General features: G+C 39.3%; 1 protein-coding gene across 3 annotated transcripts in view; it reads right to left on the bottom strand.

The window, feature by feature from the left end:
- Positions 1-5,991: 5,991 nt before the first annotated feature.
- Positions 5,992-24,574, bottom strand: part of POLD3 (DNA polymerase delta 3, accessory subunit) — a 48,578-nt gene continuing 29,995 nt past the window's right edge. For 2 of the 3 annotated variants that reach the window (XM_019946605.3, XM_004310553.4), the window contains exons 8-12: positions 23,052-23,217; positions 20,622-20,728; positions 14,924-15,036; positions 13,723-13,801; positions 7,854-9,194 (exon numbers count right to left, since the gene is read on the bottom strand). In XM_019946605.3, coding sequence (XP_019802164.1) covers positions 8,992-9,194; positions 13,723-13,801; positions 14,924-15,036; positions 20,622-20,728; positions 23,052-23,217 — 668 coding nt within the window. In that variant the 3' untranslated portion in view covers positions 7,854-8,991. Of the gene's footprint in view, positions 7,825-7,853; positions 9,195-13,722; positions 13,802-14,923; positions 15,037-20,621; positions 20,729-23,051; positions 23,218-24,574 lie in introns of those variants that run through there. The other variant, XR_002178683.3, reaches the window with a different exon arrangement.

Here is a 24,574-nt window from a genome sequence, read left to right on the forward strand (position 1 = left end):
TGTACAATCCCAAGTATAATGGCTGTTCAGTGAGTGCCTGACGTGAACCCTAGTTACGATAAGCAAGACTGCTTACTGCGCTCCACCCCACTGGAAAAGAACTCATGTCAGGAGTGGATGACAACGGGACGCTCAGTCTGCCCCTCAAGTCTCCCAGCTCTACTGTATGCTAGCCTGGTGGTAGCCTCTCTTCATTTCCTAATTCACAAAATTGGGCTGATATCTACACTTCACAAAATTGTGAGGAATAAATGATAAAGTATACAGAAACACCTGGCATGGAACAGGTGTACAATAAATATGACTTTAGTCATATTTATTCATTATTCATAGGATGAGTTTGGTTGACCAGTCTGGGACTATGGGTCATTTTGGCCCAAAGAATTCCAGGGAGATGCAGTCAGTTCCAGGTCTAAATCAGAGTGTGTGTTCGTGCGTCAGAGAACAGCCTACATGGATCCTTAGTGGAACCGTGGAACCAATCCCATCTCCATGGTTTAACGAGGACCATGGCTCAGGCAAGAGCCAGAGGATTTCCAAGCATGAGATGAACCAGCAAAAGGCTAATCATTCCACATTTGAAGTCACTCCCAATTCTCTCCTGTCCTGAGTTTCCAAGGGGATCAAAAGAATCATTTGCCTAAAACTGAACTAAATCCAACCTCAAACTTGTTCATCTTGAGATAGAACAAGCTTTTCCTCAGCTTGTTCTGTCTCAAGATGCAGGTGCAATTTGGCCTTTATGACCTATTTCATACTGGTGATTCTCTCTTCAGGCTACAAATGGTGATTTTTCTAATGTACGAATCTGAGATGTTAAACTTCTTCAATGGCTTCCTATTGCCTGTAGAGTGAAGTCCAAACTACTTAGCAAAGACTTCTGTGATCTGGCCCCTACCTACTTATTTGTCTCATAACCCACTATTCCATCTATCACTAAACCACTTATAGCTCCCTAAACACTCTGTGCTTTCTCATGTGTCTATGTCTTTTATGTAGTATGTCCTGTTCCTTTTGCCTGGGGTGCCCTTCACTTTCCCATTTGGCAAACATCTATTCTCAGTTTAAGCACTTCATCCTCTGTGAATCCTTAATCCCTGAGGTAGTCACAGACAACCCTTCCCTGGGCTCACCCTTAGGCAGGGAAGGACATGGTATAGTGGAAAGAATATAGGTTTCAAGTCAGAAAGCCTGGAGTTTAAACTCTGGCCCTCCTCCCCGGCCAGCTGGAACACCAACCAGAGGGAAAGACATAGTCTCCTAGCCTAATGTACAGTCCACTGGTGTGGTTTTCCTTATGTAAAGACAGATGCGGGGGCTTGTAACCAAAAGATTCAGTGACCTGAACCACTGGTGAGATCATCCCTATCTGGGATTGACAATTCTAAAGGTGTAATTCATTTAACTCCTTTTGTTCCAACCTCCATGTTTGCTCACACACCATGTGACAGGAAGTCAGCTTCCTATACAGGTTTGCTAATCACAACCACTTGAGTATTCCAGTTCCTCCAATTTTTTGTTACAAATTTATTATTAAAAATAAATGCATCTCACCTTTGCCACTTACTGGCCAAATCATTTAAACTCTGAACCTCTTTTATCTTCATTTGTAGATGAAAAGTGTGAGGATTAGAGAAAATGGATTGAGCACAAATTTTGGCCCATGGTAAGCACTAATATTATAGTATCATTATAGCACATTTAAATTATTTATCTATGTCTCTCCCTCCACTAGATAGTAAACCCCTCAAGGGCAAGAAATTCATCTTTATATCTCCCAGCATCTAGCACAACAGTGCTGGGCACATAGAAACTTTTGGCAAAAGTCTGTGAGATGCATAACACGCACACATTTTGCCTTTCCAATGACTGTCAGTTCCAGGAAGGCAGAGAACTTGTCGTGTGCTTTTCTTTTATCTTTCACAGCAGCCACCATGGTTGTGGAGCAAATCAGTAAGCAGTCATTCAAGGCAAACTCATGAGTAGACCAACATATTCTTCTTCTTAGCAGTTGCTCTACAGTGGAAAAGTTACACGTTGTGAAGTCTGAAGACCTTAGTTCTAGCCCTGGTCCACTCCCTTAATGTGAGGTGTTAGGCATACTCGTTAAATGACCTACGCTTGTTTTCTGCAAAACAGGGGAGAGAAAAACCTTGAGGGCTATCACAAGGATGAAATAGGATGAAGTAAAGCACCATGTAAAGTTGGAATATAACTAAGAGGGACAAGGGAAACACTCCCATCAGGCTTTATGGTTTTCAGGAAAATGGTTCTGCTTCCTGTACATCCCATTCCAGGAGAGAATAAAAAAGCACAATACCATGATTATGCTATATTTATGTAATTTTCACATATCTTTTAGGAAAACCTGGTTTTGAGAAGACTCCCTTGGCCTAATTCAGAGCAATCAGTGGCTAACAAGTGTCCTGAGGCCGCTTTACTACCTGCATGGCTTAAATAGGGCAAAAAATGCCAAATTTCTTTTTGATTTTCTTACAAAGGTTAAGTCAAAGGCAAGGCCAAGAGTTGGACAATCTTTTCCAAGGAAAAAGTGTTCTTGATTTAAACTAAAAGCAACCAAATGGATTACTTAGGGAACTATGCTCTGTTCAGAAGAGTTTCCTGATGATCTAAAATTAATTATAAAACTTTATTCTAGCCTCTCTTTACCTTCTTCTTAATGTTTATTAGTCTACTTATCTAACTTTGTAATTTAGTAAGTATGGTATACTGGACATAACTGAATCTTTGTTTACAGATTCAAGACCATGTGGCAGGGATGCTGTAGAGAGGACTCATGCAGCAGATGGGTGGCTGAGTTAGATAAACATTAAGATCACCTTCAAATCTGACAATCTGGGATCTGAACAACTTAGTTGTACTTTCACTTGTAAAAACGAACATGAATCATCATTGGGCGGTGTGGCAATGTGAATTAATATATAGCCAAGAACAGTATAGCACAGTGGTTAAGACTGCAGGCACTAAAGCCAAATTGTCAAGATTGATATCCTGGCTCTGTCACTTGCTAACTCTGTGACCTTGAACAAGTTTCGCTATTTCTCTGCTTCAGTTTCCTCATGTGTAAAATGGAAATAAAAGTACCAGTCTCTTAGGGTTGCTGTAAGGATTAAGAGTTAATATATCTGGGGGGAGGGGCAAAATAGGGATGGGGATTAAGACGTACAGACTACTAATATAAAACAAATAAGCTACAAGATATATTGTACAACACAGGGAATATAACCAATATTTTATAACTATAAGTGGAATATAACCTTTAAAAATTGTGAATTAGTATGTTGTACACCTAATATTGTACATCAACTATACATCAATTAAAAAAAGAAGCTAGGGGCTTCCCTGGTGGCGCAGTGGTTAAGCATCCGCCTGCCAATGCAGGGAACACGGGTTCCAGCCCTGGTCCAGGAAGATCCCACATGTTGCGGAGCAACTAAGCCCGTATGCCACAACTACTGAGCCTGTGTGTCACAACTACTGAAGCCTGTGCTCTGCAACGAGAAGCCACTGCAATGGGAAGCCCTCGGCAACTAGAGAAAGTCCGCGCACAGCCACGGAAGACGCAACGCAGCCAATAAATAAATAAATAAATAAATCTATTAAAAAAAAAAAAGAAGCTAATACCTTTAACATTCTTGGAACAGTGTCTGGTACATAGTAGGTGCGCAAAAAAATATGAGTTTTCCTGCTTTGCGTTAGCTTAATATATGTCAGAATACTAGAGACTGACTGCCCATGCAACATTTCATTAAAGCCTGAAAACAACACTTTAAGGTAGATGGTGTAGCTCATTCTAAAGATGAGGAAACAAGTTCTCGGAGGATAAGTGTCTTACCTAAGCTCAGTGCCTTAAACAGGGTTTGAATCCAGAGCCCTCTGCCTCCCAACTTGTGTTATTTCCATCACAGCACCCTGCTTCCCCAGTATGTCAAAATTGTTGAGTGTGTGCAAAACTGAGTTGAATTCATGCTGATCCAATGTATGTAGATCCTGTAAACTGCCTTTTGGAATAACACTGGGTACCTGCTTGCTATCTTGTCAATACTCTCATTTTTAAGGTAGGGCAGAAATAACCCCATTAAGGATTCACTTTATCATGGTTTACTTATACAATGATTGTGTAAATGGTGATGTTCAAACAGCTAGATAAATATCCACTAAAGGGACTTCCCTGGTGGTCCAGTGGTGAAAACTCTGCACTCCAATGCAGGGGGCCTGGGTTCGATCCTTGGTCAGGGAACTAGATCCCACGTCCCGCAACTAAAGGAGCCCGCATTCCACAACTAAAGAGCCCACATGCCACAACTAAAAGAGCTCGCATGCTGCAACAAAAGATCCCACGTGCCGCAACTAAGACTCAGTGCAGCCAAATAAACATTTTTTTAAAAATCCACTAAAATGGTGAACCTTCCTTAGCCTGTTTCTTGTCTTAAATTCTTTGTTATTCTTTACACAGGACTATAAATTTTCACCCATTATGATTATCCAGGTTCTCTTCTGAATTAAGTCCCTCTTACCACTCATCTAAGCATCATCTCAGTTGCTATCTAATGCTATTTAGTGTGCCTGTCCTCCACTCCATAATGATAGCCTCTGAGCTCTTGCAATCCCTCAAGTATCTTATCCAGGACTAAACATAACTAGTATTCAACAACTGTTTGACCCTCTGGATTTGAATGACCCAAAGTAGATGCTAAACAACGTGGTTTTTCCATTCTTCAAGAGCAGTTCAATAAACGACATAAGAACCTTGAGAAAGAAAGCCTTAAAAGACTGAAAAAAAAAGAAGTTATAGAAGGACTAGCTGTGAAGAACTTTGAATATTAAAAAAAAAAAAGAGGGGGAGAAGCCAAAGTGAAGCCTCAAGAAACAAGGAGTCTGGCAAAAGCAAATGAGAAAAACGGGGAGAGGTGGCAGAGGAGCCACATGATATTTAGGGTTTGAAATGAGGGGGAATTCTAGAGTTAAGGTGGGTTTGGATCAGAAGCCTTCCCAAGTTTCTCAGGCTAAAGAGCCTGGGTGGCAATCTGTGGGTGGCCCACACTTAAGAACACAAAAAAACTGGACACAGATACAAATGGTGAGAAGTATCACGCAGCAGGGAGTGGCAAGAGTCCATCCTAAATGCAGTCATTTGGGTACAACGTGCCCTTCAGAGAGGGCATAGTGACAGCATGGGCTAATTTACAGAGCCGCCAGGGTAATAACTCAAAAAGCAATACTGCCTTCTCACAACAAAACAAGGCAGCCCCAGAATGTTTTGTGGTGGTAAAAAGCTGCATTACAGCATACTGAGATCCCGGAACCAATGAAAGGAGACAAGTTTACCAAAACGAGTCTTGACACAGAGTACGTTTCTGGCAAATACATTATTATGCACTCACTCTACTCAGGTCCTGGAGCAACTATTTCGTTTCCTTATATGGCCCTTCTCTTCAGCTCTCTCCTGTATAATAACTAATGTCTTCTTAGAGAAACAAAGAAAAGGAATAGAACTGTTCCACTCGTCCTCCTCCGTTTTTTTCAGGGAAATGAGTAGAGGCTCATATCATTGAGAGTGTCAGAGAAGAACTACCAGTTTTTGATATCACTTTTAAAAAACTGAAATCATTTCTGCTAGAGAAAGCTGCTTTGATGGGGGGAGGCAAGGGAAAATACTGCAACTGCCTACCCTGACTGCCAGAATTAAGCAGTCTTACTTCAGCCAGAACATTTTTCCTTAATTCCATTAGAACTTTAATTTGAATACTACTAGAACTAAGATACGATGGGCAAGCATGGGTAGAAACACTCCCTATATGGCACACAAAATCAAAGAAAATGCCAGCTGTCACGCTGAAATAAAAATCAACTTCTAATGTTACTCCTCTTCTTAAAATTCTTTGATTGGCCCTCGTAGTCTTCAAATAAAATCCAAACTCCTTAGCAGGACCCCAACTTCACTTCCCAATATATTTCCCTCCCTATTCCCAAATTCTAATAGTCCATTGCTCCCCAAAAGTCACATTCCTCTACCTGGAAAATCCTTTCCATTCCTCTTTGCTTGGTAAAATACTACTCATCCTTCAGAAAAACTGCTTGGCTTTCTCTCCTTCAGGAAGATGTCCTCAACACCCCCCCTCCTATGAGCTCTCTGAGGACCCTGCGCTTATTTATCATTGCACTCACCATGTGATGCTATGATTTCACTTTACTTTCTTGTCCCTTCCACTAGTTCCTGAGGACAAGTGCCAAATTCTAGGATTCTACCTTCTAGTGCTCAGGACAGAAGCGTGACATATAGGAGATACGCAATAAATGTTTTAATGAATAGTAAATATAGCCATCTACGAATCTCACTTTCTCTCAGTAAGAAAATATACTCTCCAAAACCTTTCATAAAATAAGGTAACTATCTTCCCTCTTTGACCACACTGACAGCCAGAATGAATATTTTGAAAGAGTGTAACATCTGGGTCATATCCTTGATAACATTTCAGGAAGTTGGTGGCTGACTGCATCATTTATGACATCAAGAAGAAAGCCATCATTTGCAGAGCACCTACGTGTGCCGAATTTATTCTGTATACACATTACTTCACTCTTGGTGGCCCATGGTAACTTGTTTGAGCTTTATTTTGATAAAGAATCTGAGGTTTAGAAATCTGCCCAAGGTCACAGAGCCAGCAAGTGGTGAAGCCAGATTAACACAATGTGCAAGATCAGGACTAGATTTTCTTCTAAAGGAACTAAAAAATGAGGTTGGCTGAATCTAAGATTTCCCACAGGACTGAAAAAATGATGAAGACAGCAAATAACTTGTCCATCTCAGACTATGGGTATGCAGTTTTAACAATATAAACTGAAAACCAGCCTTGTTCCTGTTCAGAGTTTAAATAACTGCATACACTGTTGCCATCCTGTCAAGTAACAGATTCATCAGACAATCAGTTTGAAGCACTGTTTTAAAACAACTTCTCAAATTTATTTAACTCATGTGGATAACATGGTAGAGTTTTTTTTTTTTTTTTTTTTTTTTACAAAAAGGAAACAGCCAGCACTTACTACTCAATAAGCCTTGCAGACGGCTCAGAGTGTAGGCAGCATACTGGGCACAGTGACCACAGCATTTGCATTATGCTTGCAAAGACAGAACTCCACCAGCACCAGAGTTTTCCAATTCAAAATGTGATTTAATTAGAGATCCCAGCATGATAATTTTTTTTTAAAAGGCTGGATTGTTGCTTTTTTTTCCTTTAATTTTCCATTTCTATTTAGAAAAATGACTAGAGGCAATGGCGAAAATAACCATTTAAAAGGGATTCCTCTCCAGAAGTTTTTTGTAAAGTTAAATCCAGCCTTTCCATCCTTCTCTCCATCCTTTTACATTTAAAAAAGAAAGGAGTTTGGAATGTGTCAACCTTTACTCAGCTTGCTGCACAAAGCCTCAGCCTTCTCAAGTTGTAGACGTAATGCAATGCTGGGACTAATCTCCCAAACCTCTGGTTTTAATCAAGTCCATGGGGTGCCTGGCTGGAGGGCCCTGGGTGACAGTTGCTAAAGAAGCTCCTATTAATCTAAGGTCAGTCACAATCCTAACCTTAAACAGTAGACGGCTGACTGCATCACTTACGACATACACCAGGCGAAGGCAGAAGGAGCAAGAAGCAAGTCAGACGTCCCTCGTCTGTTAAGTCATGAGTCACTCCAGCAGCTGAGCCTGTGTTCCTTTCCCCAGAGCTCACTGTGCAAGGTCACCGCCACACCACCTCCATCCCCTGAGCTCACTGTCCAGCCATAAAGGGAGGTGCTTCCAAGTTATCACTGGAATAAATGATTTTCCATAAGTAACAAATGAAAATGTTTAGATCTACCAATGACTCAGTCTCTCCATCTCTTCTTGGGGAGCCTGTACTTCTAATCATGTGAGGAAGTTAAAAATACTGAGGAGCAGCATCAATAGACAATGTGCTTTACCTCTTCCTCATTACCTTCCTGGAAAATTGTTGTTTCTAACATTCAGTTTCCTTGAAAAGGAGAAATTTTACTTAACTGTTGTACGTTGCATGTAAGAAGGGACTTCTCTTTTTAGCCTTCATTTCACTGTATGGGTTTCCCTCTCTAGGTACTGAGAGTGGGAAAGGGAGAGAGAGGAGGAGACAAAAATCACAAAGTGTAGTATAAAGCACAGCCTGTGTCAGCACCATGACAAGTCCTCTAATGTCATCAATGTTGACTCTAAGTAATTTCTGGTGGGGTTGAATACATCATTACATTTCTATTTGTGCTCTGCCTGAGGCTTTTCCCTAACCACTAATTGCGAATAAAGGGCTCAAGAGTAAGAGCTTTTGTGAAAGGGCTAGAACACAAGTAATGTGCTGGTCTGTGGCCAGGTGTCAGTGTACTTCATAATGGAGGAAAAGAGGATTACCGGGAGATTTTTGTTTCAGCCTTTAGTCCAACCAAGATTTAAAAGACTTACAGAAAATGCTTCACACAAAAGTTTGGTAGTGGGGAAGGGAGGATGGGGAAGTGGTAAACACATCCAGTAAAATTCAGGCATAAAAGAATACCCACACAAGTCCACAAAATACAAAAGAACACGGAGGATCATTTCCTGAGCCATAAATGGATGGATAAGGGCACAGGGTGGGTAGGGCACAGTGGATTAGCCACTAACGGCTTCAGTGATAATTCTGAAACCTGTTCCAATTTATTTTTGGAATGAATTCTTCTCCTGGACAGGTCAAAATTGTGCTTAAAAAATGTTGGAAGATAACAGCTTTTGAAATATTCTTTTGCCTCTTGCTTCCAGGTGATTTCCTTTTTGTTGAAAACCAGAAGCTGTATAAACCTCACAGGATGGAAAAACAGTCTTTTGATAAAGATGAGGTGAGGTACTGGATGAACTTACACAGTAAGTGAGAGTCTGTATGTCTTGGTCTTGTCCCTTGACCACTCCACATCTCTGGACCTAACAGAGATGGCAGTTCACTTCCTCTGGAAGAAGCCAGTAATGGACACTTGTCTATTGGCTTTGCCCAGAGCAGCAGTTCCTTTCTTTGGGCCCTTTCGTTCCTCTTTGGGTTCCTTTTTCAGAGTCATGGTGGGAGGCCTATGTACAGAGGAAGTCTTCATCTTAAGCTCTTCTTCACTATCTGTGCAGGATTCACTCTCGTAGACCTTTTCAGTTACTGGAAGAATAAAGAAAAAAATGGGATATGAGTGGGTTGAGTCATTTAGAACACAGCTCTCGAGAGAGAATGAGATGTCTGGTTCACTCCAATCCCCTCAGACCCACTGACCAAGGGAGGTGTGCTCACTGACCATCGCAGCTCAATCCCGCTGGGAGATCAGATCCCGCCTCAGGGAGGAAGCAGTATTTTGAGCTCACACAGCCTCTAGCTGGGGCTCAAAATCAACATTCACCCTTACTCTGTCACTGCTATGCCCCATGCCTTTAAGTGGGCCTTTATCATGTGGTTGCCCAAATCCTGCATTTGGGCCTTGGTCTATGCTTAGCTAACTTGCTGAGCTCTACATAAGAACTGTCTGCATCTCAAACACCTACTTCTACCTCCATGCTTTGACTGACTCCTTCAGTCTCACCTCCCTGACCCACAGTGCCTGCCATTTCCATCACTGGTTTTCCTGGTCTTAAGCTCTGCTCTACCAGCCAGTCCCCATCCTACCTAGCCAGACTCACTGCCATGGACCCTCCTGGCTAGTCCTATCCTGATGTCACCCACTGTGAACTGGAGATTAGCTACTCAACTATTCAGTCCTTGGTTCTCAGTGACCCAGGATTTAGTAATGGTCTACATCATGAAGAATGACTATCTCAAGCAAACTTGGTCAGATGACAAACTTGATAGTTTTAAGGAAGGACAACGATAAAATGAGAAAAAGTTCCCAGTGTTTTTACTCCCTGTCAGCCAAGGGTGTATTGCGCCTTTTCTCCTACCAATAAAATTCACTGATCCCTCCCCACTGGAAACTTTAAAAAAAAATTATACCAGTGAGGAGTCACTATAAGGAAGCCCCAAAGGGCACAGGTAGACAATCGCTTCCAACAATGATGTCCCAGAACTGATGAGGGTCTCTTCAATACTACTGCAGTGCACACACCAACCGCAAGAAACAGTACAATGCCACCCTCCTGTGACTTTAGAGAGATGCAGCAGCTGTACAGTCAACGTCATCTAAATCCTTTCTCAGCAAATGATGGAAAAAGGAAAACACCTTTTCTTAGCTGAATAGAGAAACCTAATATGCATAATATTCAAATGAGTAAAGTGAAAGGTATTTTTTCCCACTAACATACAGTGATAGTTTTAAGCTCTCGATTATTGATCATTTTTTTCTAATAAAATATATCCGCCGAACTGTTCTAGAGGCATAGGCTTTGGAATCAAATACACCTGTGTTCTAATACCTAGTCTGTCACTTACATAGTCTCAAATTTTAATGTGTATCAGAATTACTTGAAGGCTCATTTAAACATGTATGGCTGGGCTTTATTTCCAGAGTTTTAGATTCAATAGGTCTGGGGTGGACCCAAGAATTTGCTTTTCTAACATGTTCCCAGGTGATGCTGATATGCTGCTGGTCTGGGGACCACACCGTGAGAATCACCATTCTTTGCTCCCCTGTAAAAGGTGATATACTGCCCTACAAAATGTACAAATACACCCAGTAGTCTTTGGCAAGCACTCTTCAGTGCTATATTTTCCTCTTGCAATGGGCCACGCTGGAGGTCAACTGGCTATAACCAGTGGAGTACTCCTTCACCTTATTCATCTATTCTTATTAAGGTTGCATAATCAACAGTCCCCTCCCTAAGAGTTCCTAGGATTTGTCATTACTTTCAACAGCCTAGAAGTCACTTTGGCTGACCCCTGTCAACTAAGAGGCTAAAAAAACATTAGTAAGCTTTAAATATATACTAAGCGTTCTTGAAGATCTTAAGGCTCCACAGACCAGAGGCATTAGAATCTCCCATGAGCTTATTAGAAACACAGAATCTCAAGTCCTAACCCAGGCCTACTGAATCAGAAATTGAATTTTGTCAAGATCTTCAAGTAATGCATCTACCCAACAAAGTTTAAGAAATGCTGCTCTAAGATACTTCAGGAATTTCCATGGTATACTTGTTAGTTCAACAATTATGATCCCAGAACATCATCCCCATCCTGATGCAACTTCCAAAGCATTACATAACTGGATTTTAGAACAAAATTATGAGCTGTTATTTACTCAATATCTCAAATTAGGGAATTCTAAAGAGCCACCTACAGATATAGAAAAGACAAGACTTGCTCCTCCATAAGTTATATTATGTATTCAAATGGTGGCATGTCTGTAATATTAAACTTCAGCATCAATTAGCTCATTATTTCATGACTAACCACTGGTTGTCTCATTGCCGATTCTGTGCAATGCACTGCTTGAGGGAGTTAAAAACCAGTCAGGGCAGCACCAACAGAATTTCTTAAGCAGAACACTTTGTATATACCTTAAGAGCTAAAAGGAGCATTTCTATATTCAAAGCTGTGGCTACTTCAAACTACAGAACAAAGGAGGTTTCAACTTAAAAATACAGGACCTTTATTTTAGCTGAACAACACGCCACTTTTCTGGGCTGCCATAAAAACAGGCGCAGTTTGCATGGGTAGAAGAATTCTTTTCCACTCAACTGTTTTGCTCTTAGAAATCCACCCTGTCCAGAAGTCCACCCCAAATTTATCTCAGGGGCCCAACTCCCCAGTCCCTGTAGTAAACTCACAGAAAGGGAAAGATCGGCTTTTTAAGCCCACAGACCAACCCCCATCCAGCACAGGACAGGAGAAGCCCCCTGTGCTGGTACATTTGGAACAGTCTGAGCAGAGAGAGGAAAGCAGAACTCCTTTATTGGTTACAGGAGCCAAGATTCATTAGGTTGACCTTGGACTAAAAACCTTAAAAAAAAATGTGCTATGTGAGCACAGTTTTCATTGTTGCATCCAAGGCTCTTAATAGTCCTGTCTGGAGACAGGAGTACAAAAAAGTTCACATCTCATACCTGGCCAAAACTTGAGTACTATGTTTTGAACAAAGCAATAGGTAATTAGCCCCAAATTCCCAATGAACTCCCATAAAGATATTTTTGACACTTTTCTTTTGGGGTAGCAGGAGGGAAAAACTGGCACTGATGCTTTTGTCCTCTTAAGTTTAAAAGAAAAAAGAATTAAAAATTCAACAGTAAATATGTAAATTACCATTAACAGTCAAACCAAGAGGCTTGAAATTCATTACTAGAAGACTAACAGCAAAAAACAAACAAAACAAAAAAAGACCAAAATCCAGAATTCATAGGCACAAGAAAGTTATCACTGAAAAGACAGAAATTTCCTGTGTAAGGAATTTTATTCCCAATCACATGCTACAATTAAAATGGCAGAGGCCTTTTCAGATGAGTGGGAGGTGGGGAATGGCAGAGGGCTCGAGACTGATGAAAGGTCTTCACTAGTTTTTTTTTGTTGTTTTTTTTTTTTTGCGGTACGCAGGCCTCTCACTGTTGTGGACTCTCTCGCTGCGGAGCACAGGCTCCGGAAGCGCAGGCTCAGCAGTCATGGCTCACAGGCCCAGCCACTCCGCGGCATGTGGGATCTTCCCCGACCGGGGCACGAACCCGTGTCCCCTGCATCGGCAGGTGGACTCTCAACCACTGCGCCACCAGGGAAGCCCCCTTCACTAGTTTTAACAACCACATTGCCTAGGGAAAGTTGATTCTTCAGAGTCTATCAATCTTTTTAAGACAAAAATTTGAACCAGAAAAGGAAAATCAAGAAAGGGAAAAAATACTTCTCTAGGAGAGCCAGTGTGTGGCAGGTGCCACAGGAAAGGAGAAATGACAATTCTCGGCTATCTCACTAACAAGCGGTTGAAGAGCCTAAACCCACAACTTTTTACAAACACAAAAGACAGTACCAGGATCTGAACATCTCATCGGGCCTCAAGTGCTAAATCTTAAAAGCCCCACAGAAGTCGGTCAATCGTGGTAGAACAAGCTAAAACATGGCTGAAGAATCAAGCAATGACTTGAGGCCTGAATTCTAATTTCCCTCTAGGCCTCCATAAAAAGCACATGCTGTTACCTAACATGGCTTACAAGCAGGAAACATAAAGGAAGTGATTTGGAAGAGTCAGATCCCTCTATAGAACAAATAGGACAAAACACAAAGAAGACTCTTGACACTCTCTTCAGAGTCTAGTCTTCTATAGGAGCTTCTTTTCCACTGTTCAAATGTATAAAACAAACATTCAAAAAAAACCCAAATGTTTCTCAGTGTCTATGATTTAAAATTGGTATTGTGGTTTCCATCTTGAAAGTGTTTTTTAAATATATTACTTCACATGAATCTTCACAAGAATCCCACATGTAGGCAAAATGGTATTTCCCCTCCACTCCACAGATCAAGAAACTCCCCACCAGAGATGATGTGACTTTTATGCAAGATCTCAAGCATATTACCCAAACAGAAACCCAGGTATTCTGACTTTAGTTGTAGTGTTCCCTATATTCCACTACTCAAAGTGTGGGCCACAGGAAAGCAGCCCAGCACCACCTGGGGATGAATCATGTGCATATTAAAGTCTGAGGCACCCTGCTCTGTAAGGGATTACGGTGCTCTCCATGGTAATAACTCTATCTCTGGATTTGGAGTCAAAAAATTTTCTTACCTATGCAGCCCTCCTCGTCCACAAAGGCTTTAGATTTTAGCACACGTTTTCGTTTTCTTTTGTTTTCTCCACTTGAGCCCTAAAAGATCATAGGAAGATCAGAGGATACAACATTAAATTGACCAATCAAGCTACAGAGAAAAATAACAAAAGTTTTTTACTCTATAACAATCACCCTCCAATATTCTATGACGATAAAAAGTTAAACAAGTTATCTACAAATTTCCCTTTAGGGGATCAGCCCAACCACAGACAAGTTACACTCATTGATACTTCATTGTGAGAAGAAAAGTAGCATGTTGAGCAAAGAACTGTGTTCATTCAGTCAACAAACTTTTGTTGGGTTAGTGCAGGCGTCAAGGTTAAAAAGACCAATAGCACAAGGGCCTTAGTGGAGGAGAGAGACAAAGAAAACAGACCATTGCAATCCATTGTGGTAAGGGCTTTAATGGAAGGCCACAGCAGATACTATGGAAGCACTCAGGGAAGGCCTCTAAACCAGACCAGAGGTCTCCATGGCATCCACCCTTGCCGTGGATACCTGCTAGTTCAATCTTGGCACTGCAACATTACAACTGTCTAATTTAGTATCAAAAGGTATTACTTATACCAACTTCCTTTTCTCTCCACTGGTCTTCCACCCCATTTTCTCTTCAGCTAATGAGGAAATCAGTGCAAAATTTAAATGAGTCTTAACACAATGAATTAAGGAAAACTAATATTCATAAAGGAAAAAAACCACCCATCTTCTCAGTCCTTCATTATCTACACTAACAGAATCAGACAAGAGCCAGATGAAGATCATTGAAAATTGTATTTCCCCATTTGCAGCCCTTTTCTTGAAGAGCAACAAATCTGCATAAGTTGTTTGTTCTACTCTGTCTTTCACACACTCTGCTGCAAGACTTCACTTTGCACAATGCCAACAGGAGTTGGGTGGCACAGCTGCCCTAAAGCTGGAGGGAATGAAAAACAAAAGAGCTCCCAGGATTGACTTTGGCCACATTCCTGAGATGACACCTTATGGCTGAACTCCCTCTTCAGGTGAGAAGAGAGGGAATGCCCATTCTGCACTACCTAGAGGAGAGCAGGACGAGACAGGAGCCGGCTACTGACATCTGTGAAGTGTACAGCAGCGAACTAACGTAGCAGAGTAGTTTTATCCTTGGGTGATAAAGGACACATCCCAGTAAAGTTGTACCTTGACAGAAGGAGGCTCTGGCTCAGTCTTCGGCACTGGTTCAGGAGATGGAGAAGCAGGAGGAGGTGGGGATGGTGACTCAGCTTCATGAGCCCCAGGAGAGTCTAGTATGACTGAAATAAGGAAACAAGCTTAGATAAGAGAACTACAGCAGTGTCTGGTACAATGCCTTCTCCACTGGCTCTCTAAACTTCCATGTCCAACAAAGGGTATTTTGCAAGCAGTAATTCAAGACAACCAAGGACTCTGCAATTATATAACTATAAATATCTTTAAAATACATATTTTATTAATTTTCATACAAAGAGAATCAAAGAATCAAGAATTATTAGAGCTGGAATATACCTTAGAGATCATCTTAGCTAAGCTTCTACTTTTATAGATAAGTCAAAGTATGAAGTTGTTTTATAAATATCCACTGATCAAAAAAAAATATATCCACTGATCATCTACCATGTGTCATGTATTTCACTTACATTATTTTACTTTATCCTCACAACAAACCTAAGAGACTAATACTATTATTCATACATTAGAGTTGAGTAAACAGAGGTTCAGAGAGGTTAGTTAACTTGTCAGGGGCACAGAGCTTGCAACTGAGGCAGGAAGTTTTAGACCCCAGTCAGTCTGATTCCATAGCCTTACTATTCCAACTATCCCATGCTACCTTACCACTCAGGGCCAGACATTTTCTCTTAAGATCAAGTAAGTGGAGATAATCCTCAGATTATATCAAATGTGAGTACCTTTCATCTGAAGAGCTACAAATCCATTACAAATATATTTAAAATACACTGACGCATCCACATTCCTAATGCTTATGTCACTAAAATTATATTGAGGGAGAATGCTTGACTAAGGCAGACAGACATAGATTCTAGCATATGAATGTGGGCAAGTTGTAAAAAAAATCTCTTTGAACTTCAGTTGTATAAAACAGAAATAATAGTTAACAGTGATTTTGTGACTGTGGTCTGAGGATTATTTGCCATCACTTGAGATGTATGTTAGACTGAAATTTTCCAGCTGATATTAAGAGCATAAACTGGGGAGTGGGGAAATCATCTCTGACACGATGATCACAATTACAGCTCTAACAACTAGGACTTGCTTGTTAATATGTGTTTGGGAACTACTTCTCACTTGCCTCACTGATGAGGCTTATTTTGCTACACTGAGATTAGCAGGAAAGAATATTTTAAGGAGAGAAATATTGCTATGGAAGTGGTACCACCTGAAACGACAGTACCACCACAGGGATCCCATCATTTCTGAATAGTTCCAGAAATAGTATAAGGCCCATAAGAGAGGAAGTGAAAATCCTCAGCTGACCTATTGCTTAATTACCACAAAGAAATTGCTGGTCAAGGAACTGGGTAAGCTGCTTAGCCTCACCTGCTCCCTGAATCTCCTGGCTGTATTCAAATTTTTAGCACAAGTCTTGGATCTGAAATTCTCCCAACCGATTAGGTCAGTGTTAAAAATTATGACAGTGGAGGGTTCAAGGCCAAATGACCTAAAGAGGTGAAGCAGAACAATAGCCAGAAAGAAACAATTATACACTTCAAGTATGAAATGGGCCCCAAAACTTTATAAGCTCTAGGAAATAAAAACATAAAAGGAAAGTGGTCCAGCTATTAACCAGCTCTGGGAGGCTGGAACATGATGGGAGCTCAAGGAAGCAAAAGTCCAGTCAAACCACAGAACCAAGCACACGTTTTTCTGAAGGTATAGCTATTAAGAAAGCTGTGTCACAATGTGTTACAGTGGTGGGAGTGAAGTTTATGTGGTGAGGATGCCAAAAAAAAGGAATTTTGAGTACTCTCAGTAATAAGTTTAAGAGTTCTTACTCTATTTCCAGTTCTGTAACAACTTGACTTAACCAAGGAAAACACAATCCCAGTGGCACCCTCTAAGACCCCTCTCACTGCACTGTATGGACTGTTTATCTACACTTCACCTTCAGACTCTAAGGTCCACACAGGCAGAGGCACCATGATTTCCCTAGCACTGAATATACAGTAACAATTTCTTTTAAATAAAGGAAAAGAATCATTTTCTGAACTAAATTTGGGATGATGGGCTTCTAGGTCAAGGAAGATTCAGCATATACCTCCTTCTCCCTTCCACACACCCCCAAAGAGAAACATTATAACGATAATAAAGGAAAGAAATGTTGTAACCCTCTCATAATGGGGAAGAGAACACCAGAGGAGCCAAGAGCTCTTAATGAATAAGAAATTTCAACAAATCCCTGGAAGATGGAAGGCAGATGGGAAAAAGTTGACAAGGGAAGCATCAGTCAATTAGGTGAGTCTGATAGGAGAGGTTACTATATATTATAAAACTTGTATTTTATCTGATTTTTGAAATTGTGTACATGTATTACTTTGTTTAAAAAAATTTTTTTAAACAAAATATTTTAAGAAAGGAAGGACAGGGAAAACAACTAGAATTTTCTGGACTTTACAAACATTAATCATTCATTTTCATAATAACCCTACAAAATCACTATTACTATTTCTGTTTTATATTGATACAACTGAGGTTCAAAGAGACTTTTTTAAAACTTGCCCACATTCATATGCTAGAATCCATGTCTGTCTACCTTAGTCTTTATTACCAAGCCAAGCATTCTCCCTCAATATATTTTTAGTGACATAAGCATAAGGAATGAGAAACCTCACTCACCCCAGGAAAGCAACCTTTGTTGGGGCAGCATAAGAGCTGTGGTAAAACTAATTGCAGGGATCCAGTAATGTAACCACTGTTTATCAGAGAGTTTTCTGGAAGAGATGGGTAACTAGGATTCCTGAAAATCATTCATAGCTTCCTTTAACCTTTAAAAAAGGGGCGGTGGGTCATTTGCTTAACATTCTCTATAAGCAATTTGCAAGGACTGAAAATGGTAGCAAGGACTGAAACATACCATTTAAAACTTTTTCCTAGCAATATAGATAGTACTCTTAATGTTGTTTCTCTCTGGGTCTGGCCTTTTCTTGCTTTACAAAGGGAGTATGTACAATAGAACTGCTAAAGGTGCTTATGACTCTGCCAGGGAGAAAGATAAAGGAACAGTCCCTTGGGTAGAGAGTTAAGGATATGAAGTTGACGGGAATTTTCTGAGAGAAGGTACTTTCAAGTGTGTTTATTACCACACTTAAACGCTTACTGAATTTCAATAGGAAAAGTGGGGTGAATAATAAGAAAACTGACTCTATGTTAAGCACTGTCCCGGCACTTTTGACGCAGCATCTTATTTAATGTTCATAAAAGGCCGGCACAGTTTGTGATAACATCCCTATATGAGAGACGAGAAAACAGGAATTGATTAAGTTAAGTAATCTGCCTAAAGTCACATGGTCAGTGGTAAAGGTTAAGATTTAAACCCAGGTCTGTCTAACTGCAAAGTCTCTGCCATTTCCTCCACTCCCGCTGCTCATGTACTAACTTCCAGCTGAAGACAGCATATTGAACTAATAGTGTAACAGAAATAAAACAATAATAGGTTAGAGACTGTATGAATGTTTAAAATGAAATCCCACTGGCTTTGAGACAAAGAAGAAATTTAGGAATAAAATGGCAAAGGTTTATAAATTTAGTCAGATGCCAAAAATTATCTTTGCCAGAAAAAAAAATCTGAGAGCCTCTGCTTTATATCATCTGCTATTATAGGTTGTCCACCTCTTTCACATTTCTTCTCCCTTCCAAACTAAATAACCCCACTCATATTTCTAATCACTTAAGGGTATTATTTTTGTGAGCTAAGGATCAGAACTACAGAGAATATTTCAGAAGTATGTAAAGAGTGTTCAATCAACCACAGTAATTCCTTGACTTAGAGCTGACTCCTTCACTAATACTAGAGTATCTAGTTTACTTTTTTAATGTACATTAGGATGATGGCTTCAAAGACTTTTTTAGAATCTTCTTCAAGTTCTTTTCCTGGTTGGAATTTAGGGAAAACTGTTCCAATTAGCACACATTCCTAAGTTACTTGCTAAGTTATTTTCCTGTGTGTCTGCATAGATTTGCCTCTATTTCCTTCAACTCTTAACCAGTCAGAATGTTCCTTGATGGTTGTTTCATCACACACTTGGGAATCTTCCTTTCTGTAGTCTTGGTTAAAGCATTTTGATAAATGACATGGAATGAGTATATAGCAACTGCTCCACTGGGATGGTCACAATACCCTATCCCTATCCATTCCACAGTCAATGGAAACCCTAAATCCATGGAAGAGTCAAAGATGTACCTCTGCCACAGACATATTCAACTTTCTTGTACAATTTCTTATGTATATTCATTTCTTTTGCATTACTGTCACCTGTATATATAATTTGTTTTTTCATTCACTTGAGCTAATATCCCCCCACTTTTGGGGAGCCTCTGTTACCATTTTTAGTGCTTCTTAGTTTCTGGTAAAAGTAGAATCTAACAAGTTTAGCTTTGTCCTTCAACAGCATAGCAGGTTCCTTTTTTTGCATTCATTTTTCTTTAATCTCTTTTTAGTGTCAGTTTGTTTGCTCTTGTCTACCTTTATATGATGCTGAATCCCTTTGGACGATAGTTCCCCTGGCCATTACCAAAAATGTTTTATACTCATTAGGCCATGAATTCATGGAGAATCAATCACAGCAGCTCAAGCTTTTCACCACTGGTTCTCAAGCCAGGCTTTTCAGGATCAAAGTAATCTGGCATATCAGTCAAACCCAGGTATTGTTCTCTTTGGTCTCCTCCTTTTTCTGTACACTTTCATTTACACATTTTGGGAAGGATAATTGAACTGGCTCTTAGAATAATTGATATTCTTTTAAAAGGCACTTAATTTTTCAGGCAAGACTCTTGCCCTTATTCTGTTTGCTTATTGTACAACAGTGTCTACAACTTAAAACTGGAAGGGTTCACAGTGTCATTCCCTCTCCACAATGACCATACAGATTCTTCATCTTAGCATGGTTTTACTTATGTGGTACAAAACACCACCAATACCCCGATGCCTACAATATCACCCATTTTATAAGATTCACATGAAGGTACCCAAAGGAAGAGCTCCATTTTATTTTTTAAAAAAGAAAACGTCCTTGTTAATAAATAATAATCCTTATTCTCTTTCCCTTTGTGTTTGCTACTTTGACAAATTACCATAAGATTATGGTTCTTGTCAAAAGGTTAAAGTAGCTTTTAAACAGAAATAGGTACACTGTGTCTCTCAGTGCTAGGATTACTATTGTCACTGTGACCCATAATAAGTAAATTTTTAGCTCCTTGAGCCTAAAATCATCATAATAAGAACTGACCCTTCTGTGGACCAAATGTTTGTGTTCCCTCAAAATTTATATATTGAAGCCCTAATCCCCAATATGATAGAAGTAGGAGGCGGACCTTTGGGAGATAATTAAGTCTCGAGGATAGGGCCCTCATGAATGAGATTAGAGACACAAGAAAGATGATTTCTCTCTTTGCCACGGAGGATACAGCAAGAAGGTGTCTGTCTACAAATGAGGAAGAGAGCTCTCACCAGGAACTGAATCAGCAGACACCTTGATTTTGGTCTTCTTAGCCTTCAGAACTGAGAGGAATAAATTCCTGTTGTTTAAGCCTCTCAGTCCATGGTATTTTTTGTTATAGCATCCCAAACTGACTGAGACAATCCCACTAGCCAAAAATTAAAATTTTAAAAATTAGCAATGCCCACCTTCATCTTCACTGCTATCAGACTCAGGAAGTTTGATTCTTCTCCTCTTTTTCTTCATGTTTTCAGTTTCTTTTGTCTCATCGTCAGATACCTCCACTTGCTTCCTCCTGTTGCCATTCGGGAATAATTTAAGCATGTTACACAAAATAAAAATATAAGTATTCATGTGTTACTGTCAGCCTTGCTTCATAACTCATGATCTTAATTCCAGAGGGTAGAAAGTAAGAGTCGTTATAGACCCATAAGGATACTCTGCTAACTGACCACAGCTAGGTCACTTCATGGGGTAACCAGAATAAAAACTTTCTCTAGCTCTCTAAAGACCACTGTAAGCTACTTACCAAGTTATTGAAAAATTTTCCAAATTCCTTCTTACTTCCCCTACTGGCCTTTCAATCATTCAACAAGCATTAAATAAGCAGCTACTACCTACATAAAGACTTTTTGCTAAATGCTCAGATGCAAAGATCAAGAAAATACCGTTGTTCTAAAGAAGCTCTGGCAGGAAAAATGGGCATAAATACCACTAACTATAAAATACAATGTGATAAATTTTACTGGACAAATAACCTAGATCCATCTTGACATTATTTAGCTCCTCTGTCTGGATACTCCACCACACTATTCATTCAATCAACAATAATTTATCAAGGGCCTAGTGTGTGTTATAGATACAAATAAGTACAAGACATAGTTTTTACCTTCAATCTTATTTCTTATGTAACTAAATATCAACTTATTTTTCTACCTTAAGCTAGAAAAATAACAAATTAAACCCAAAATAAGTAGAAGGAAATAATAAAGAGCAGAAATCAATGAAATAGAAAATGTTGAAAGATAAAAGTTATTTTTCAAGAAAAGATTAATAAAATTAGTAAGACTTTTACAAGACTGATAATGAGAAAAGTATACATTACCAATGTTAGGAATGAATAAAGAAATCTATAGTGATACCTACAGATTCCATAGATACTCAAAGAATAAGGCTATATATATTATAAACATTTTTATGCCAATAAACTCAACAACTCAGATGAAATTCCTTTAAAAACACATTCAAAATTGACCCCAAAAGAATAAGAATATTTGAATAGCTCTATTTAAAGAAATCAAATTCATAATAAAAATTTTCCCACAAAGTAAACTCCAAGCCTGGGTCCACTGGTGAATTTTATCAAACTTTTATGAAAGAAACAATACATACCTTACACAAACTCTTTTGGAAAACAGAGGAGGAGGAAACTCCTCTCAACTGATTGTATGAAATGGGCATAACTTTGATACTGAAATCTGACAAAGACATTACCAGCCAAGAAATTAACTGATTATAGCCCCCATAAATATAGATGCAAAGAATTCTTAACATAACATTAACAAATCGAATCTAGCAATATATAAAAAGGATAATACATCATGACCAAGTGGGGTTTATCTCAAGAATGCAAGGCTGGTTTAACATTTGAAAACCAGTCAGTGTAATCCACCACATGAACAGAAACACCATACGATCGCCTCAATAAATGCAGAAAAAGTATCTGTCAAAATTCAACACCCATTCATAAAACATTTCAGCAAACTAGGAATAGAAAAGACTTCCTGAATCTGGTAAAGGGCATCTACGAAAAACATACAGTTAATGTCCTACTTGGTGGTGAAATCCTGAATGCATTCCTGGCAATAACCATCAACAGCGAGTGTCGTATCCATCGTTAGAAACATTTTAATCCATCCCTATCACATGTTCCTAGGAGGTGAGGCCCACTGGACAGAGAGCTCTGACTCTCTGAAACGTCAGCATTTTGTTGATGTTTTCTAATAGCGTAGCCCCAATCTTGCCACAAAAGTCAAGTATGTCTAGGCCTATCAGTGCTGACAGTGTCCTTTAGAATTTCTTTCAACAGACTAGCTCCTACCAACTATGAGGTAGTGTCTCAAATTCCTGGATTCATTTTTAACAGCTTGTGTGCTTTTTATTTTCTTTTCTAATTACATTTTACCACTTGAAAAATAAACTCATTGATATAAAAAGAAAACAAAGAACTTTTTCTCTTAAATTTCACTGGAAACAGTAACCCCTCATTTGGCAATCTGAGGTGAAAAACAGACACAGAGACATACAATCAGGCACACTTATGCCATGTCCACAAATATAAAATGAAGTAAAGGAGAAGACAATCAATTTAAACGCAATGGGGCTCAAAAAACTGGCTTTGGGCCCTAAATCATCTGAACTGGCTGATTCAAGTTCTGCTTCACTAGACAAGCTATGGAGCTTCTCTCTTCATTTTGGTTATGCAGCTGTATCCCTAAGGCTATCCCTAGTAGGATTTAGTGCTCAGCTGAAAACTCCCTGCTTGTCAATAAGCCCAAAAAGACCTTCTCACCCCCAGCAAAGACACTCTTCCCCCACAAGTAACAAAATTTTCCTACCTTTTTTTTTCCTTCTGCTGCATCTTAACAGGCTCTGTTTTTTTGCTAGATTTCTTCAGGCCCACAGGGGCTGCCAGCTTTGGTTCAGTGACAGACAGTGGAGGTTGCTCCACTTTTTTTTCTTCTTTCGCTGCTTGTTCTGAATCCAAATTGACTTTAATTTTATCTGTAAATAAAGTATAGCAGACGACATATAACCCCATCGTGCAATATTAATCTATCATTCCTTTGACAGTTTACTAGGTGCCAGGTAATATATTAGGCACAGGGGCTAAAGGGATAAAAAACAGTCCCTGTCCTAACAGAGCTCATGGTCTACTCAGAGAACATTTCTCCTTTCCAACTACTCTAGCTATAACTGTTTTCATTTCTGCCTCCTGCTAATCCCTCATTATATCACAGCCCCCAAGCCAAATGATAGTAAACGTAGCACTTAGAAAAAAATGAATACAACTTTATGAAGTACCAACATTCTCATTTGTTAGATGAGGAAATTAAGAGTCAGAGCGATTAAAAGATGTTTCCCAAGAGTGTGCAGCTTATGAATTCTGAAAACAGAAAAGCATCTCCTTTGTATATGCAAAAAAATATGAAACACCTTTTTAAGCAAAGAATGATAACAGATGATGACTTTTTAATTTTGTCACCAATAATTTTTTGAAATATATAAAGCATTAAGGTTTTTGTTACTGAAACAGAATTCATATCATAAAATTTACCCTTTTCAAGTATACAATTCAGTGGTTTTTAATTGCAACAACACCACCACCCAATTTTAGAACATTTCATCACCCCTAAAAGAAACCCTGTACCCATTAGCCATCACTCTCCAACCCATCCCTTAACAACCACTAATATACTTTCTGTCTCTATAGATTTGCCTATTCTGAACATTTTGTGTAAATGAAATCATATAACATGTGGCCTTCTGTGTTTGGCTTCATTTATTTTGCATAACATTTCAAGGTTCATCCATGTTGTAGCATGTATCAGTATTTCATTCCTTTTCATGGCTGAAAAATATTCCATCATATGGATATATTACATATCATTTAACCATTCATCACATGATAGACCTTCTTGGTTATTATGAATAATGCTGCTATGAACATTTGTACAAGTTTTTGTGTGAACACACAGTTTTAATTCACTTGAGTAGATACCTAGGAGTGGAAGTGCTGGGTAAATATGTTTAATTTTTTGAAGCACTGCCACACTGTTTTCAAAGTGAGCACATCATTTTACATTCCCTACAGCAATGTATGAGGGTTCAATTTCTCCACATTCTTGCTAACACTTGTTATTGTCTGGCATCTAGTTTTAAATGGTTCAAATACCAACAATCAACTCTTCATCCAGCTCTAAAGCTTCATTTTCATTGCACTGATCTTGTCATGTGTCAAATACAATAAAAACATTCATAATTTTACTCTAAACATTAAGCCTTGAAAAAAACATCTGTTAAATAAATCAGCTTTGTAAGCCATTCTTTTAATTAAGTGAATATTTCATTCCTTTATTTT

This window comes from Tursiops truncatus, chromosome 8 (genome assembly GCF_011762595.2).
Source record: "Tursiops truncatus isolate mTurTru1 chromosome 8, mTurTru1.mat.Y, whole genome shotgun sequence".
Classification (NCBI taxonomy): Eukaryota; Metazoa; Chordata; class Mammalia; order Artiodactyla; family Delphinidae; genus Tursiops; species Tursiops truncatus.